At 43.5% G+C, this 19,145-nt stretch overlaps 1 protein-coding gene across 1 annotated transcript in view; it reads right to left on the reverse strand.

The window, feature by feature from the left end:
- igsf11 (immunoglobulin superfamily member 11) overlaps positions 1 to 19,145 on the reverse strand; it is a 171,368-nt gene that overhangs the window by 27,141 nt on the left and 125,082 nt on the right. The window contains exon 4 of the mRNA XM_078408685.1: positions 20 to 175. Coding sequence (XP_078264811.1) covers positions 20 to 175 — 156 coding nt within the window. The remainder of the gene's footprint in view (positions 1 to 19; positions 176 to 19,145) is intronic.

Below are 19,145 nucleotides of genomic sequence, written 5' to 3' on the forward strand. Positions count from 1 at the left end.
TTCAGACCATGGACCTTACCCTGCACTGAAAGTGGTGGTAGTTTAGCAAATGAATCTTGCTTTTCCCAGGAAAATGTCGGGAGCGGGAGACCCTCTTCCGAACTACAAGTCAGAGTGACGTCGTTTCCAGCAGCAACATCTCCTTGAAGTCTGCACAGTGGGATGGCGGGTGGGACTGCAAGAACAGATCGCAAGGTATTAGGCCTAACAGGTCACAACTCATAATGCAACATGAACAAATCTTAACCTGAAACTATGGATAAGATAGATGCAAACACGTGGTCACAAAGACTCAAACTCTCCCAAGATTCCGAATGTGTTTATGGTGCCCCTGAAAATCCTTAATATCTATAGAAGCAAAATCAAATTCTAGATTTGACAAAATAATTGTTCCCGATATTCCAGAAATGAATTCCATTTAAATTCATGTTGGGTGCCAGGGGCCAACTTTTATACACCCAAGCCCTGTAAGTCTGAAGAAGGGTCTGAAAAGTCAACCATTCCTTCTCTCCAGAGATGCTGCCTGATCCGCTGAGTTACTCCAGCATTTTGTGTCCATCTTCGATTTAAACCAGCATCTGCAGTTCTTTCCTACACACGTTGTAAGACTTCAATCAATTTACTCTACGTTTGCAAGTAGGGCTGCACCATAGTTGGTTCATAAATACTAGTGCAATCACACTGACACTTTGGCCGCTAATGTATGGATGCACACTTACTTCCAATCAGGACTTTGTGGTATGTTCGCAAAACAGGAAGATTCTGAATGTCAAGAATTCAATTTCAGATTCAAGTCATGAAGATATTGTGTAATGATAGGGTCCCTGACAAATTGTGATCAGAAAAGGATATGGTACAGTTCCGTGCATTACTAAACAGCAGGGAAAAATGAAGCCAGGATATTATCTTAAATAAACCACGTAATTTAAGGGAACCATGAGTCAGCAAAAGTAAAATACAAGGACTAATAACACAACAGAATTGCTACATGGCTTAATGTACTTACAAAAACCTAAGTATTGTTAAAAGAACAGAACCAGACAAGACAATGGAGGCTATTTGGCCCATTGTGTCCGTGCTTGGCTCCTGGTCTTCCCACAATGTTATACCATTTTTCTTTATGAGTGTACACAATTTTCATTTGAAATTACTGACTTTGTTTTCAGACAGTGCATTCAGATAAAGACATCTCATTGGGCAAAGAAAACAACTGTGATCTCACCATATTCTGGGCTTGTTTTCCAAAATCTGTATTCTCCGGTTAATGACAAATTTGCCACAAGAAACTTTTACTCAATTAAATATCAAAACTTTTTAAGATTGAAAAACTCGCATCAAGTTAATGAAGTACTCTCATCCGTCCATGCCACAAAATTCTTCTATCCCTGGTCCTAATTGATCCTGCAACCTCCAAAGTCTTGACATATTTTCTAATGCATGGTGTACAGTTTTAACTACTCCAGCCAAGCTGCGATATTGTAAAGGTGCAACTTAATTTCCTTCCTTGTGCACTCTAAACTTATGTTATCAAGGCTAAGAATTCCTTGTGTCTTTTTAAACAGCATTCTTACTTTGTCCTGCTATTGTTATTTGACAGATGTACATCCAGTTCTCTCATATTCCAAATCCCCTCCCTGAAAATACCTATTTACTTCACAATAAGACCAGAATTATTTATATTATTTTAGACAATAGGTGCAGGAGTAGGCCATTCAGCCCTTCGAGCCAGCACCGCCATTCAATGCGATCATGGCTGATCACTATCAATCAGTACCCCGTTCCTGCCTTCTCCCCATACCCCCTCACTCCGCTATCCTTAAGAGCTCTATCCAGCTCTCTCTTGAAAGCATCCAACGAACTGGCCTCCACTGCCTTCTGAGGCAGAGAATTCCACACCTTCACCACCCTCTGACTGAAAAAGTTCTTCCTCATCTCCGTTCTAAATGGCCTACCCCTTATTCTCAAACTGTGGCCCCTTGTTCTGGACTCCCCCAACATTGGGAACATGTTATCTGCCTCTAATGTGTCCAATCCCCTAATTATCTTATATGTTTCAATAAGATCCCCCCTCATCCTTCTAAATTCCAGTGTATACAAGCCCAATCGCTCCAGCCTTTCAACATACGACAGTCCCGCCATTCCGGGAATTAATCTAGTGAACCTACGCTGCACGCCCTCCATAGCAAGAATATCCTTCCTCAAATTTGGAGACCAAAACTGCACACAGTACTCCAGGTGCGGTCTCACCAGGGCCCGGTCCATTAAATTACAAGATATCATACCTCCATGCCCTCCTGAAATCTATTGCTATTCCCTTCATTGCTTACCACTACACATTTTGTCCCTTGGACAATTTAAAATCGTTCACGTTTATTTTGTGGACTCCCAATTTTGCTAACAAGTATATGATATGGTACTGCTTTAAATGTACACTGGTGCTCATAGACACACACCATCCTAATTACTTTCTTGTATCTCCTCGGTCACTTGAAAGATGTCCAAGTTACTGAAAAGTGATTTGCTTTTAATAAAGTCTCGCAGTTTTCATTTATTAGCCCACATTTGTCTCAGTGCTTATTAATCTTGTCATGTCCCTTCGTTGCTGCGAGACTGAACCGCTAGGATTTGTGAAACATCAACAACCCAGTGTCACTCCCACACTGCTCCCATGTCCAAGGGGGGGCTGGAGGATTGCAATCTGAGCTTCCTTAATTACTACCAGCATGGCCCTCAGCAAAATAACTGCTTATTGTGTATGAAGGAACTGCAGATGCTGGTTTAAATTGACCTGAGTTCCTCCAGCATTTTGTGTCTATCCATTGGGTAAACCAGCATCTGCAGTTCCTTCCTATGCATTTGAAGGGTGAATGTACTTGGCTTTTCAATCATGTAAAATCTCCTTAACCTGCTATAAAAATTGCAGTTAATTCACAAGTAACATATAGCAGAAGGTAAAAATCTCCATAATTCCTCAAATGCTGGGTTGCACTTGAAATTAGAGAAATCAAGATAGTCCAAGGTAAACTCCAGAATATAGAACGTGCACAGCTAATTACCTTGCAATAATTTTAAGAATTGCCATTGCTGTGCATGTTCTATATTCTGGAGTCTACCTTGGACTATCTTGATTTCTCTCATTTCAAGTGCAACCCAGCATTTCAGGAATTATGGAGATTTTTACCTTCTGCGATGTAACTTGTGAACTAACTGCAATTTTTATAGCAGGTTAAGGAGATTTTACTTGATTGAAAAGGCAAGTACATTCACCCTTCAAATGCATAGGAAGGAACTGCAGATGCTGGTTTACATGGTAGATAGACACAAAGTGCTGGAGGAACTTAGCGGGTCAGCCAGCATCTCTGGAGAAAAGGAATAGGTGACGTTTTGGGTTGAAACCCTGCTTCAAAAGAAAGGGTCTGAAGAAGGGTTTTGACCAGAAACATCCATTCCATTTCTCCAGAGATGCTGCCTGACCCCGCTGAGTTACTCCAGCACTTGGTGTCCATCCAGCGGCATGAACGTGATTTCTCTAATTTGAAATAAACCCTGCATTCCCACTCTCCCTCCCATCCAACACACTATTCGTTCTACATTGTTCTCATCCCTGTTTCCCTTCATTTCCAACTCTTCCCCAGCCAACAATGGGCTATAATGCGATCCAGGCTTCTATGGCCTTCTGTTGCCAGCCCTGATTTGTTCTGACCTTTCCCTACCTCCAGTTCCCTTCCCTCCCCTCCCCTCCCCTCTACTTCTAGTCTGAAGAATGGTTCCGACCCGGAATGTCACCCATCCTTTTTCTCCATAGATGCTGCATGATCCACTGAGTTACTCAAGCACTTTGTGCCAACCTTGGACTATATTGGGAGTTCCACCAGGGATAAGCCATTATAATAATTCAGGATGTAAGAATTTCACAATAAGGTTGGTTGCTTTATAAGGCAGTGTCGAACACATGATCAGTCTGAAGAAGGGTCTCGACCCGAAACGTCACCCATTCCCTCTCTCCTAGATGCTGCCTGATTTGCTGAGTTATTCCAGCATTTTGTGATACCTTCGATTTGTACCAGCATCTGCAGTTATTTTCCAACACAACTATGATACTTACAATATCTGTACACAAGATCTCATTGTGGACTTCATCATACGGCTAATTTTCATGTTATACGTGAATACACCAAATTGTTTTCTCTATTCAAAAAGAATTACATGATTACTCTTTGCACAGTTGCAAAGTCATTGTAAATTCACACTGTTGACTGGCTTTAATCGATTTGACCTTCAAATAAGCTCTTGTCTCTGATGTTGTATTTATTCCTTGAATGGAAGAACTTTAAGCATCTTGTCTTAATTTGTTGTCTATCTGCAACTCTTCAACAGTAATAACTGTGTGTCAACATCAGGAATAGATTTATCATCACTGACAACTTTAGACACATCAGATCTTATCATCTAATCGGCTCGGGCATGTTAACTTTCCTTTTGTGCATTAATTGCTCTTCTTTGCAAGCAAACTCTTCACATTGCCATGTCCTACTCCAAAGCTTCATCAATATGCTGCCAAGGCACAAAGTCTCTGTCGATAGGAATCACTTTACTGAATCATTATGCCTCAATTTTCTCATTCTTTATATATCTTTTTACGAGCTAAGAGGAGATCATTTTAAGCCACCTAGTTCATGCCTTTACTCAGAATATCCCCATCACCCCCATTCCTTCCCCACAATGTATTATTTTCTCAAATGTCTCTCAGTATTCTGTTAACTTTTACAAACTGCACATCTTCAACTTTCTTCAAAGCTGCCTAGTTTGTGATTGTGCTTTCTGTTGTTTGGCCAATTTCTATCAGCAGGACTTCATTCCTTTGTTGCCCATTGTGGCATTGATGTTTGGCATTTTAAGATCTATATTTTGCCTTGAGAAATGTATTGGTCAGGAGAAAAAATTCACCCTTTCCATACAGATGTAATGATTCACAGGCCTTGTTCAATAACTTCGTTATTGAAGTTAACTCGCCTTTCAAACTTATTGTATTCAAGCCACATTCTTTCTCAGTTTCCCTTAAAAGGGTGTTGCAGCCTCCAAGATCTCTGTGTGTATGGAGTTAACAACTAACATATTCTAGCGTGTTCCAGACGAACAATGTCTGCTTCCTTCATTGTTATTTATAGTGCAGCTTTAAAAGTGACTCCTGCTGCACTGTGGCAATTGGTTACGCATTGAGATTTCCTTTCTCTCTCTCCCAATTTGTCCACGGTACAAATGAACACCACCAATTAATGAGATCGTTGTAGTCATAAGATATTTTGGGGTGTACCTTGTACCACATTAGGATAGACACAAAATGCTGGAATAACTCTGCGGGTCAGACAAGAATTAGACAGAGTGAATGATGTTCCGACCCACCTATCCATTTTATCCAGAGATGCTGCCTGACCCACAGAGTTACTCCAGCATTTTGTGCCTATCTTTGGTATAAACCAGCATCTGCCGTTCCTTTTAATCACATTTTATTACCACAATAAGAGAGTTGGTGTGGACAATAATACCTTTACGACAAAGAAGCTTGAAAACAAGGACAGTTACTTCATTGCATTCCATTAGCTAGACACTGCTACGGAACCCATGATGCTAATATTACATGGTGATGTCATGATTAATGCTACATAATGATGTTGTCACTTTGTACGCAAACTACAAACACTCCACAGTGCATAAATGTTAGCTGTCCAATATATTAAAATGCTGCCTGACCTGCTGAATTACTCCTGCCCCACCAAGCCCATCTCCAAATACTATCTTGGACTATCTTGTCACTCCCACGTCCAATGCCCTCCCACGTACATCCGCAATAACTTCACCACTTCAATAAATTCCAATTCCTTGACCCTCATTGCTTTACCTTTATCATGGACCTTTTCAGCCCCTTTACATCTCTATCTCAAACAACGCCTCAGGAAACTCCTATTTTCCTTAAATAGAAACTCAGTCCAGTCCCCTCAGCTAACATTCTTCTCTGCCTGTTGGAACAACTTTTCCTTTCATCCTTCTCACTTTCTCCAAGTGAATAGCCACGTGCACTCACATAGACCCCAGCTGTGCCTACATATTGGTGGAGTACACTGAGTACTCTTTGGTCAAAAAGCACCTCACACCATCCCCCAACTCATCTCCTCTACAAATATGGAGTTAGTCCGAGACAATGGTGAAGAGTTAAAAGATCACCCATGATCTTTTGAATGACAACAATTTCAGGGGGGGTGTCAGGCCAACGGCAGTGTCATTGTTTAATGTGCTTAAGATTGCAAGGTAGTGACTGCATTTGTGTCAGGCCAAGTAGGCAGATTCACCAGGCTGAGGTCTCTGCTTCCTTAACGAGTCCAATGATGTTTTTTGGTGTCTCACGAGTGGCCCTTAGCTGGAGTGGAGAATGAATCTTTAACCTCTGCTCAACAGTCAGCCAAGCGGCAGCACTGTTGGCACAGCGGTAGAGTTGCTGCCTTACAGCGCCAGAGACCCGAGTTTGATCCTGACTACAGGTGCTGTCTGTACGGAGTTTGTACATTGTCTCTGCTTTCTCCGGGTGCTCCGGTTTCCTCCCACACCCCAAAGATGTACAAGTTTGTGGGTGAATGGTCTTTGGTGAGTTGTAAAAGTGTGCCTGGTGTGTAGGAGAGTGCTAGTGCATGGGGTGATTGCTGGTCCGCGAGGACTCAGTCGGCCAGAGGGTCTGTTTCCGCGATTTAGCTCTAAGGTCTAATGCGTAAAGTTTCCAATCTGAAGCTTCCAGTCAGTTAAGGGTGCTGGCAGATCTGAACTAATATTATTACCAGCTTCCTCTTTAAAAATAATACACTGACCTTCACAATTTTATTGCAAAGAATAGGCCCCATAAATCGATAAGTTAGTATATAAGCATGAAACTGCAAGGCATGAAGGATTTCAAATTTCTAATGAAACTAAACATTCAACATGCAGCAGGATATCTTTGCTGGGATCTTGAATAACGATTCTGCACAAACCTTGTTACGCTAACGTTGAGTAGTTAATTGGCAGCAATGAATTACTGTATCATTTGTGCATTCACCGAAAAAAGGCAATGTTACTACAATGATCCAAAATACTCCATCATTTCACAATTAAATCTTTATTATACCTCACTTCAAATTCAAATCAATCTATAATCATACTTATCAACTGTAGCGTACAACACTGAGGCAGTGCACATGCACCAAAACGCTCCAAATCACGGAAGCAAAATGATTAAACATATACAATATTGACATTTTATTGCACTAGCCTCTATTTTTTCACTTTCCAGTTTGCTGGGATCATCCATTTTACAACATTTAATATATGTTAACAATTTTAACTTCTTACTTTTGTGTTTTTTCCTGAGCGTCCTGTGGAATTGCCTTGGCGTAATCTCTGGAAAAGCATTTGCTTTTAAAATGTCTTTACGGTAACCCGAATGACATGAGGAATTCAGAGTGGAAAACTGACCACTTTCCCTCCATTCCCTGATCACATGGCCTGCTCCATCATACACCATGGTTAGTGAAGAACCTTTTTTACCCACAGCTGATCTTTAAAGCAGGAGCTGATCGATATATTTCTGAAGGGTCTCGACCCGAAATGTCACCCATTCCTTATCTCCTGAGATGCTGCCTGACCTGCTGAGTTACTCCAGCATTTTGTGAAATAAATACCTTCGATTTGTACCAGCATCTGCAGTTATTTTCTTACACTAATATATCAGTTCCGATCTGCCTGCACTTGCAGCCTTAACTGAGTGGATGCTCAGTCTGCTGAACACAGGTTGAAATCCAGTCCTCCACTTTGGTTAGGTGGCCCTCTCAAAGCACCTGCACCACGCTGTTGGACTCATCGAGAGACAGAGACCTTAGTCTGGAGAATGGGCCCACAAGGCCTGTTAGTCAGACCTGAAATCTTAAGCATGTAAAAATATGAAGTTGGCCATTCATTCCCTTGAACCTGTTGTGTCATTCAGAACGATGATGCCTGATCTTTTAACTCATCACCATTCTCTTGCACTAACTCCATATTTGGCAAATTTCATGAGCTATGAATCTAATCAGGCCAGAAACTTTAAAATTTATTTTAGATTTTAGACACACATATGTGGAGACAGGGTCTTCGGCCCACTGAATCCACACCGACCAGCGATCATCCTGTACACTAACACTATCCCACACACTAGAGGCAACTTACACTTTACAGAAGCCAATTAACCTACAAACCTGTACGACTTAAGTGCGGGAGGAAACCGGAGCACAGGGAGGACACCCACTCAGTCACAGGGAGAATGTAAAGTCTCCGTACAGACAGTACCCATAGTCAGGATCAAACCCGGGTCTCTGATGCTGTAAGGCAGCAACTCTACTGCTGCGCCACTGTGCTGCCCCAAATGAACTCAAACGTTGAGCTTCCACAGTCCCCTTGTGTAGTAAATTCCTAAGATTCAACCCCCTGTGGATGAAGAAATTTCTTCCCAACTCTTCCCAATGTGGCAGACCCTTTATTTTAAGACCAGTTGTCGTATCCAAGCCAAACATCACCCAGTAACCATTGGTAAGAATATTTAAAGATTTAATAAGATCAGCTCTCATTCTTGTAAACTCAAGAGCATGGGCTCCATCTGCTTCGCCTCTCCCCATGTACCAAACTTGCTGCTTTAGGAACCTGTCCAGTGAGGCTTCATTGTAATCCTTTTATTACAAAGTATATCCTCAGCCGATATTGATCAGCTCCTACTTTAAAGACCTGCTGTGGGTATAAAAAGGTTCTTCACCAACCATAGTGTATTATCGAGCAGGCCATGTGATCAGGGAATGGAGGGAAATTGGTCATCTTTCCACTCTGAATTCCTCAGGGGAAAAGGAGTCCAACTTTCTGTTCTTGTAATAAAAGACCAACCAATGTACTGCTTGCTTTCAAAATCGCTTGTTGCGTCTACAGGTTAACCTTCAGTGATTTGTGCACAAGGTCCCTTTCAACACCAATACTTTTCAAACTCTTGCCATCCAAAAATGTTTCGACCGCAGTGGAGCTCTTCACATTTTTCCTCGTTATGTTTCGTCTGCTGCCCACGTTTCGGGTCGGGACCTTTCTTGTAACCTACAAATCTGCACATCTTTGGGACGTGGGCGGAGCATCCAGAGGAAATCTCCACACAGACAGCAACCAAAGTCACCATTGGAACCCAGGTAGACACAAAATGCTGGAGTAACTCAGAGGGACAGGCAGCATCTCTGGAGAGAAGGAATGGGTGACGTTTCAGGTCGAGACCTTCGATTTAAACCAGCATCTGCAGTTCTTTCCTACACTTTGGAACCCAGGTCTCTGGTGCTGAGAGGCAGCAACTCCACCAGCAGTGCCATTGGTACAGTGTGCTTTTACCAACTGCATCACTTGGCTAATTTCAATGCAGCTTGTCTCACTCTTCAGGGTTTCTTCATTATGCAGGAGTTCACTACAGTGACAGCGACAGAGTTGCAGGAGGTTTATCTTAGGTTCTGGTCCAGATGCTGTCTTTATTTCACTGACAAGTACAGCCGCTTTATCCACCATACAATCGAGTTAACACCAGAGAATTTAAAAAAACTCTCCTCGTTACCTCTTTATCAAACATACAACAAGGTCTCCTGGATCTTATTTCCTTAAATCCTAAGGTGCTGGGTGATTTATCTACTACAAAGAAACATTGTCTGAAAATATTTCGACAGACCCAGCTGGTGCTTTAGCACAAACACTGAGAGGAAACAAATTATTTTTCATTTCTATTATGTCTATCATTGTCTCCTGTAAGCCAACGAGGTATGGAAGTCAGAGACCTGTAAAGTAATGACTTCTTTAAAGAAAATTCACAATTGTATAAGTGCCACACTGAGGCTTAAGTATAGAAAAGACACAGCAACACATTTTCAATTGTCGTCTCCCTATGAATACTCTGGAGAGTCATCTGGAGAGCATTCACTAGAGCAGCGTTTCTCAACATTTTTACCCTTGCAGAACCCTTGAAATAATTTTAATGTCACAGGGAACCCCTACATAAAAATTATTATACATCTTTATTAATCCCTTTCAAAAACAAAGTTCATAGGGCAAACATAACATCTTTTTCTGATAACTGGTTTAAGCAAAAAATAACTTACGTTTTTCTCAAAGGTAGACACAAAATGCTGGAGTAACTCAGCGGGTCAGGCAGCATCTCGGGAGAGAAGGAATGGGTGACATTTTGCGTCGAGACCCTTCTTCAGACTGATGTCAGGGGAGGGGGCGGGACACACTCGTCTTCCTGTCTCTACTTCTCCCACTAGTCCTCCTGCCTCCTTCTTTCTCCCACTAGTCTTCCTGTCTCCTACCCTGTCCCTCTCTTTCCCATCCCCCTTGTTCCTGTCTCCTACCCTATCCCTCTCTTTCCCATCCCCCTTCCCCGTTCTTCCACTAGTCTTCCTGTCTCTTACTAGGAAACGGGGGGTTTCCCTCTTCCATTATAGATGAGGCTCTTACTGGGGTCTCCTCTATATCCCACAGCTCCGCTCTTGCTCCCCTCTCCCCATTCGTAACAAGGATAGAGTCCCCCTTGTCCTCACCTTCCACTCCATCAGCCGTCGTATACAACAAATTATCCTCCAACATTTCCGCCACCTCCAACGGGATCTCACTCCTGGCCACATTTTCCCATCTCCACCCCTTCCTGCTTTCCGCAGAGACTGTTCCCTCCGTAACTCCCTGGTCCACTCATCCCTTCCCACCCAAACCACCACCTCCCCGGGTACTTTCCCCTGCAACGGCAGGAGATGCAACACCTGTCCCTTTATCTCCCCCCTCGACTCCATCCAAGGACCCAAACAGTCTATCCAGGTGAGGCAGAGGTTCACCTGCACCTCCTCCAACCTCATCTATTGTATCTGCTGTTCCAGATGTCAACTTCTCTACATCGGTGAGACCAAGCGCAGGCTCAGCGATCGTTTCACTCAACACCTTCGTTCAGTCTGCCTTAACCAACCTGATCTCCCAGTAGCTCAGCACTTCAACTCCACCTCCCATTCCCAGTCTGACCTTTCTGTCATGGGCCTCCTCCATTGTCATAGTGAAGCCCAGCGCAAATTGGAGGAACAGGATCTCATATTTTGCTTGGGCAGTTTACACCCCAGCATTTAGACAGGTACATGGATAGGATTGATTTAGAGGGATATGGGCTAAATGCAGGCAGGTGGGACTAGTGTAGATGGGGCACGTTGGGCTGAAGGGCCTGTTTCCACAGGTATAACTCTAATATGATTCCATGATATTTGTGGATGTGCAAATATGACCCACTTGGTAGAATTGTAAATGTGTATTTAATGGAGGACGGAAAGACTGGGAACAGGGACAGAACATTCAGCCCAAACTACCTGCTCTGCTCTTCAAACAGATGATGACTGATGGGCTCAATTCTTGCCATTGCTTTGCAATTCTTCACATCCTTATTTGAACTCTTTCCAATGCTGCAAATGTCACGATACCATTGATCCTTGTGCAAAGAGGGCACCGGAGCAGGAAATTAGTCCCACATTTCTGTAACATTTGTTTGAATCTGCTTCTTGACTTGGTGCTTAAATGGCCAAACTATAATTTTCAAGACACAATTTGGAGTAATGGATTAATTCCCTCAAGAGATGCTGTCTGACCCACTGATTTACCCCAGCACTTTGTGCAGCACATTGGGCGGCACAGTGGTGGAGTTCCTGTCTTACAGCATCTGAGACTCGGGTTTGATCCTGACAACAAGTGCTGGCTGTATGGATTTCCTCCGGATGTTCCTGTTTCCTCAAACACTCCAAAGGTGTGTAGGTTAATTACCTTCTGCAAATTGTCCCGAGTGTGTAGGATAATGTTTGTGCATGGACCCATGTGCCGATGGGCCTGTTTCCACACCATATCTCCAATGTCTAAAGTCTTTACTCAAGATTCCAGCATATGCAGATATTTGTGTCTCTATAATTTTAAGACTTAGTCCCCTTAATATCAATTTCCCACTGGCTGAGTAGACGTGACAACAAGGCTCCTATATACCTATTCCAAACTATTAGAAACTGTGTGTGGGAAGGAACTGCAGATGCTGGTTTAAAGCTGGAGTAACTCAGTGGGACAGGCAGCATCTCCGGAGAAAAGGATTGGGTGATGTTTCAGATCGAGACCCTTCTTCAGACTGAAGTCTTTCAATCCTTCTCTCCAGAGATGCTGCCTGTCCCATTATTCAGCTTTTAGTGGCTATATTAGAAACTATCCTTTGCAAAACTATGGTACTGGATTATTACACGACACAAAGCAAATACATCAGAAAATGCCACAACAGCACCCTCTGCTGGATTTCATAGGAATGGAATGTCTCATAACATTCTAAAACATTTTAAAGGATCATCTATTTTATTCATTTGAAATAATCTCCGAGCAATACTATTTTGCACTGTAAAGTGTATTTTGTGTGTCAAAGGTCATGCAATAGATATCGCTTTTGTGGTAATCCTTGCTTGTTAATCTAAATGTGCCAGGGGGAAATAACAAATATCCAAAGCTGATGATATTTAATTAATTAACGCAGAAAGATGAATTGAATGGTTTCCTTTTAATTTGAAGAAAACCGGGATAGTGCTGGCTAGGCAGACAGGGATTGGAGTCTGAAGAAGGGTCTCGACCCAAAATGTCACCCATTCCTTCTACCCAGAGATGCCCCAGCATTTTGTGTCTATCTTCAGGGGGTGGAGGTTTGGTGAGATGATTTAACTCACGACTATGGGTATGATGACTGCTGCCATCTCTTGGGGCTTTTGTGAACTGCAAGCTTCTCTTAAATTACCCGTGCAAGCAATCCACGAGTGTCCAGTGCCATTGTGATGATCCGACAAATACCATCGGGACAGCAGCTTATGCCAATCTTCCAGCCTTCCCTCTCACACCACCACGTGGAACAGATGGAAGTGAGAGGGGGTGGGGAGATAAATAAAGCACTTCAAAGACCAGGATACAAAAGGCACAAAAACCCTGGTGTTTCAAGGAGAGTTATGTTTGAACACAGGCCAAAAGGTGGAAAAATATCTGGTTGACAAGAGATTTCAGTGATGAGGGTGGTAAAATTAAGGAGACTTAAGCACAGGGTTGAAAGTTTAAAAATTATAGGATTTTGGGGCAGCACAGTAGAGCTGCTTCCTCACAACGCCGGAGACCAGGGTTCCATCCCTACCACGGGTGCTGTCTGCGGGAGTTTTTTTTAGAGATACAGCGCAGAAACAGGCCCTTCGGCCCATCGGGTCCGCGCCGCCCAGCAATTCGTTGGATGCTTTCAAGAGAGAGCTGGATAGAGCTCTTAAGGATAGCGGAGTGAGGGGGCATGGGGAGAAGGCAGGAACGGGGTACTGATTGAGAGTGATCAGCCATGATCGCATTGAATGGCGGTGCTGGCTCGAAGGGCTGAATGGCCTACTCCTGCACCTATTGTCTATTGTCTATTGTCCCCGCATACTAACACTATCCTACACCCACTAGGGACAATTTTTACATTTGCCCAGCCAATTAACCTACATACGTGTACGTCTTTGGAGTGTGGGAGGAAACCGAAGATCTCGGCGAAAACCCACGCAGGTCACGGGGAGAACGTACAAACTCCGTACAGACGGCACCCGTAGTCAAGATCGAACCTGGGTCTCCGGCGCTGCATTCGCTGTAAGGCAGCAACTCTACCGCTGCGCCACCGTACCGCCGTTTTGCACGTTGTGCCTGTGATTGTGAAGGTTTCCTCCGGGTGCTCCCATTTCCTCCCACATCCCAAAGGCGTGCGGGTTTGTTAGTTACTTGCCTCTGTAAGTTGCCCCTTTGTGTGTGGACGTGTGGACATGAGAATGGGATAACATTGAAATGGTGCGAACAGGTGATCGATGGTCCGTGTGGACTCAATGGGCCATAGGGCCTGTCTCCATGCTGTATCTTTCAATACCAACAGTGGTATGGGTGTCTATGTAGGTCGACAAGCCTAAGCGGGACGTGTAAACATGGAGCAAATGAGCATTTGGATCGCAGAGCCTTGGGCATGTATATATAGTGGCCAGAACACCAATGAAGTCAAGTTTCTTCATGAAAATAAATGCATGGGGGGAGATTTGGGCATATTAATCATAGCAGTGATAGACTTATATTTTACACAGAAGGAAAAAGGTGGTCTTCAGTATGAAGTGGACAGAAGCCCAGCTCTGTGTGAAAGAGGTTGCAAGGTCAAGGGGAAACTGTTTTGGTCCGAGATAATACCAAGATGAGAAAGTGCTCATGGCCAGTGTTCAGAGATTGTAGCCAGAAGTTAAAGTATTTACAGTTCTTAACGGAAGAAAACCAACTCAGGTGAACATGCATTCCAGACGCAGAAAGATAGGTGACGATTGTAAATATCAGCATGTGTATCAAACCATCCAATATATAAACATATGTGAAGCCTTTGGCTTTAAGAGTGGTTCGCTTACTTTGTTTCATACCATGAACTTGGAGGGCCGAAAAGGCCTGTTTCCGGCTGTATATATATGATATGATATGATGATAATACCTCATAGAATTACTTTCCATCAGTTTCAGTAGACTTGATAGTTTATTTGGAGTTTAATTTATTGGACATCATGTTTGTTTTAGTGCTACTTGAAAACTTGAATTGTGAATCTACCTTTCCTTTCAAATCTCATTCCTGTTTTGTGCACTGTTCCCAAGATAGGCCCTCACTTCAGAATGATAGTTATTTCTAGTTTTTCCCTCATCACCAAAAACAGGAAACTCAATTATTTGGTTAATCCCAAGACGTGTGATTTACAAATGTCCTTCATCTATTGACATGATGACATTGATACCTTACAGATACTGCCTGACCATCCAAAGCCACTTCAACAACCCTAACACCACTACCACCACCACCACTCCACTACTGAATCCGTCTTTCGCAGCCACGCAACTCCCAATGCACTGCCAACATTGCCACTCTGCTCAAACAGTGAGATTCTGCCATCTAGTAGTAACTATGCCCAGATGGCAGAAACTTTGGATTTTCCCTGAGCCATCATAAAAGTCCTCTGATAACTCATGATATCTAAATGCTCATCAGAGGCATTTAGAAACAATTAAAGTTTTTAAAAATCACTAAATTATAATTCCAGTTAAAATCTATTTTCACTGCCATAACTTAAGGTAGCAACTCTACCACTGCTCTGTCCTTATGGCGCCAGAGACACTGACTACAGGTGCTGTCTGTACGGAGTTTGTATGTTCTCCCTGTGACTGTGTGGATTTTCTCTGGGTGCACTGGTTTCCTCCCACAATCCAAAGACTTTTGTAGGTTAATTGGCTTTGGTAAAACTTGTATGTGGGATAGCGCTAGTGCACGGGTTGATCACTGGTCGGCATGGACTCGGTGGGGTCGAAGGGCCTGTTTCCACGCTGGCTCTCTGAAGTCTAAAGTCCAGCAGTGCAATGGGAGGTCAGATGTGCTCACATCCAAGCTCCAGGAAGCTTTGAACTTCTGCATGCCACTGCAAAGGCGCACACCCACCGAGCTTAGACACAACAACCAGCTGACTGTCAGCACAAACAGCTCTCGAACACACAGGCCCACAAGTCAAACACAACCAAGGTCAAACAATAAACTGTGAATGGAGAGATAAAATGATCAAATATGGCAGTTTCAGAATTATTCCCAGATGCATACATTTCGTCCAATATTGGACGTTTTACAATGGAATTTTAAGAATGCTTTACTTGATTTATATGAGAATAAAATCTTTCTCTAAGCGCGAGTTAACCCTTCATGTTTTAGAGACACAAACTAAAATTGACTGTGAAAAGATCCCACTTATCGGAACGCTCTACGCTTTGAAATTCAGAAATATTGTATATTTCAAATCATCTCCGATGCGCTTTAAATTCTTGTCTACGTCTAAGCAGAGCAACTTCTTATTTGAAAAAGCATTTTATAATGAACTTCTAAGTTCTTAGTCAGAGAAAACACTCAAGCAGCTCACTCATCCATTGTGTGTCAAATCCAGATCTGTGAATTGGAGTTCATTAACATGTTTTAATGGGTATCTGAGTGATCAGTGTATTTTTTTCTTAATTGCTGACTAAAAGGCATTTGACCATTTCCTCCTACTTATTTTGATATGTAGGGAAAATGCCATTTTAACTGAGAGGGTCAAAGCATAGAGGAGATGTGCGGGACAAGTTTTATAAGAAAACTCATCTATTGCATCCGCTGCTCTAGATGCCAACTTATTTACATCGACGAAACCAAGCGCAGGCTCGGCGATCGCTTCGCTGAACACCTGCGCTCGGCCCGCATTAACCAAACTGATCTCCCGGTGGCCGAGCACTTCAACTCCCCCACCCATTCCCAGTCTAACCTTTCTGTCATGGGCCTCCTCCAGTGCCATAGTGAGGCCCACCGGAAATTGGAGGAACAGCACCTCATATTTCGCCTGGGCAGTTTGCAGCCCAGTGGTATGAACATCGACTTCTCCAACTTTAGATAGTTCCTCTGTCCCTCTCTTCCCCTCCTCCTTCCCAGATCTCCCTCTATCTCCCTGTCTCCACCTATATCCTTCCTTTGTCCCGCCCCCCCTGACATCAGTCTGAAGAAGGGTCTCGACCCGAAACATCACCCATTCCTTCCCTCCCAAGATGCTGCCCGACCTGCTGAGTTACTCCAGCATTTTGTGATTAAATGCGGGACAAGTTTGTTTTTTTTACCCAGAGAGCGGTGGTGGAGGCAGACACAACAGTGGCATTTGAGAAGCTTTTAGATAGATACATGGATTTGCCGGGAGTGGAGGGATATGGATCACATGTAGGCAGAGGAGATTAGATTTTCTTGGCATTATGCTCAGCACAGGCATGGTGCGCTGAAAGGAATGTTCCCGTGTTGTACTTTTCTGTTTTCTATGTTCAAATTCCAGCTACTTAAAAATAACTAAATATTGTAAATTATACCCATCCTTCTTGAATTCGTCTCTTAATAGGATGGGACTTCTGTTCACCGCCACAGACCCTTGCAATGGGAATCATTTGATGCAGATGGCCGAGATAGGAATGACAGCGCCATAGGTGGAAAAGCAGCTACACCTGAGCAAAATGATGGAAGGTGCAAAGGAGGTGGAACAGCCTTGGGGGCAGGGTGGTCCTCTGGCTCCATTCATCAGAATCAGAATCATCACTGCCATTACCACAAGTCTCGTGCCCCACTTCACAGCCAATAACAATGAGAGCTAGCCAGGCAGTAAATCACCAGTGTTAAGATCTCGTTCTCCCCACTGGTATTCAAACACCGCAGATAGACGAAGTTGGTCAGCGGTAACTCAAGCAGGTATGTAGGAATAGATTACATGCAGACAGGTCAGGATTGGCCTTAGTATCATGCTCGGCACAGACAGTGTGGTCCGAAGAGCCTGTTCCCATATTCTACAATGGTTTAACATTCAAAAGAGTAAGTTTAGTGGGATATGGGCCAAACACAGGCTGGTGGGGATAGTGTAGATGGGGCATCTTGATCGCCATGGGCAATGTATGCCAAAGGGCCAGTTTCTGTGCAGAATGGGGTATGGAAATCCAACTCAAAGCAGAAGAGTGACATAGGTCTTGGTATCCGAATTCACCATCTTTCCTGCTGCCACCCAATTCCGGGCAGGAGAGGGAATGAAAGCCAAATTCATTCACTAGTTAATCTTCACTTCTGCACCACAACGTGTCGCTTGTCATCTTTCATAGGCACAGGAGTCATCGGGTTTCATAAAGTACACTTAATGTGGTTTTTGAAAGATGACAGTGCCTTGATTGCAAAACACAAGAAGGGAGTTGAAGAACATCTCAGTAAATGTTACATTATAAACAAACTGTTGAGTGGAATTGATAAACCAGTGCAACTTGGCTGAACCTGAACAAGATTTGATGGATTGATCCAAATTGAAACTAGGATTGAAAATGGCAGGCTCAGATTGACTTGTAATTTTAAAGGCCAAACTGGAAAATGTAATTTCAAGTCATCTGTGCAGTCTCAAACTGAACATTAACTCTGTAGTTGAAGGTTCAGGGCAGACGACACAGATTCATAGCGTTACATCGCACAGAAACAGGCCCTTCAGACCACAGTGCCCATGCTAACCAAGATGCCCCATCTACACTAGTCCCACCTGTCTGCTTTTGGCCCACATCCCTCTAAATCTACTCTTTGGAAATTTAAACCATTGAAGAACATAGGAACAGGCTCTTCGGCCCACAATGTCTGTGCCGAACATGATACTACGACCGATCCTTATCTGCCTGCACATAATCTTATTCCCCTACATTACTTGCAGATCCATGTGCTTAGTCAAAAATCTCTTCAGTGTCATTGTTGCATTGGCCACCATCACCACCCCTGGCAGCCCTTTCAGCCACCCACCCAGTTCTGTGTAAAAATAAGATATGTAGTAAAAAAGATCAGCTGACATCAAGGCAAATCAGTAAAGGGGCAGCACGGTGGCGCAGCGGTAGAGTTGCTGCCTTACATCACCAGAGACCCACGTTCGATCCAGACCTCAGGCTCCGTCTGTGTGGAGTTTGCTGTGACCTTGTGGGTTTCTCCAGGTGCTCCGGTTTCCTCGCACATTCCAAAGACATGTAGATTTTTAGGTTAATTGGCTTTTGTAAATTGTCCCTAAGGTGTAGGATAGAACTAGTGTATGGGTGATCACTGATCTGCCCAGACTCGGTGGGCCAAAGGGGCTGTTTCCATGCCGTATCAATAGACAATAGGTGCAGGAGTAGGCCATTCAGCCCTTCGAGCCAGCACCGCCATTCAATGCGATCATGGCTGATCACTCTCAATCAGTACCCCGTTCCTGCCTTCTCCCCATACCCCCTCACTCCGCTATCCTTAAGAGCTCTATCCAGCTCTCTCTTGAAAGCATCCAACGAACTGGCCTCCACTGCCTTCTGAGGCAGAGAATTCCACACCTTCACCACTCTCTGACTGAAAAAAATCTTCCTCATCTCCGTTCTAAATGGCCTACCCCTTATTCTTAAACTGTGGCCCCTTGTTCTGGACTCCCTAAACAAAACTAAATAAAACTGTAGTAGAAAAA

The sequence above is a fragment of the Rhinoraja longicauda genome, chromosome 12 (assembly GCF_053455715.1).
Source record: "Rhinoraja longicauda isolate Sanriku21f chromosome 12, sRhiLon1.1, whole genome shotgun sequence".
Lineage (NCBI taxonomy): Eukaryota > Metazoa > Chordata > Chondrichthyes > Rajiformes > Arhynchobatidae > Rhinoraja > Rhinoraja longicauda.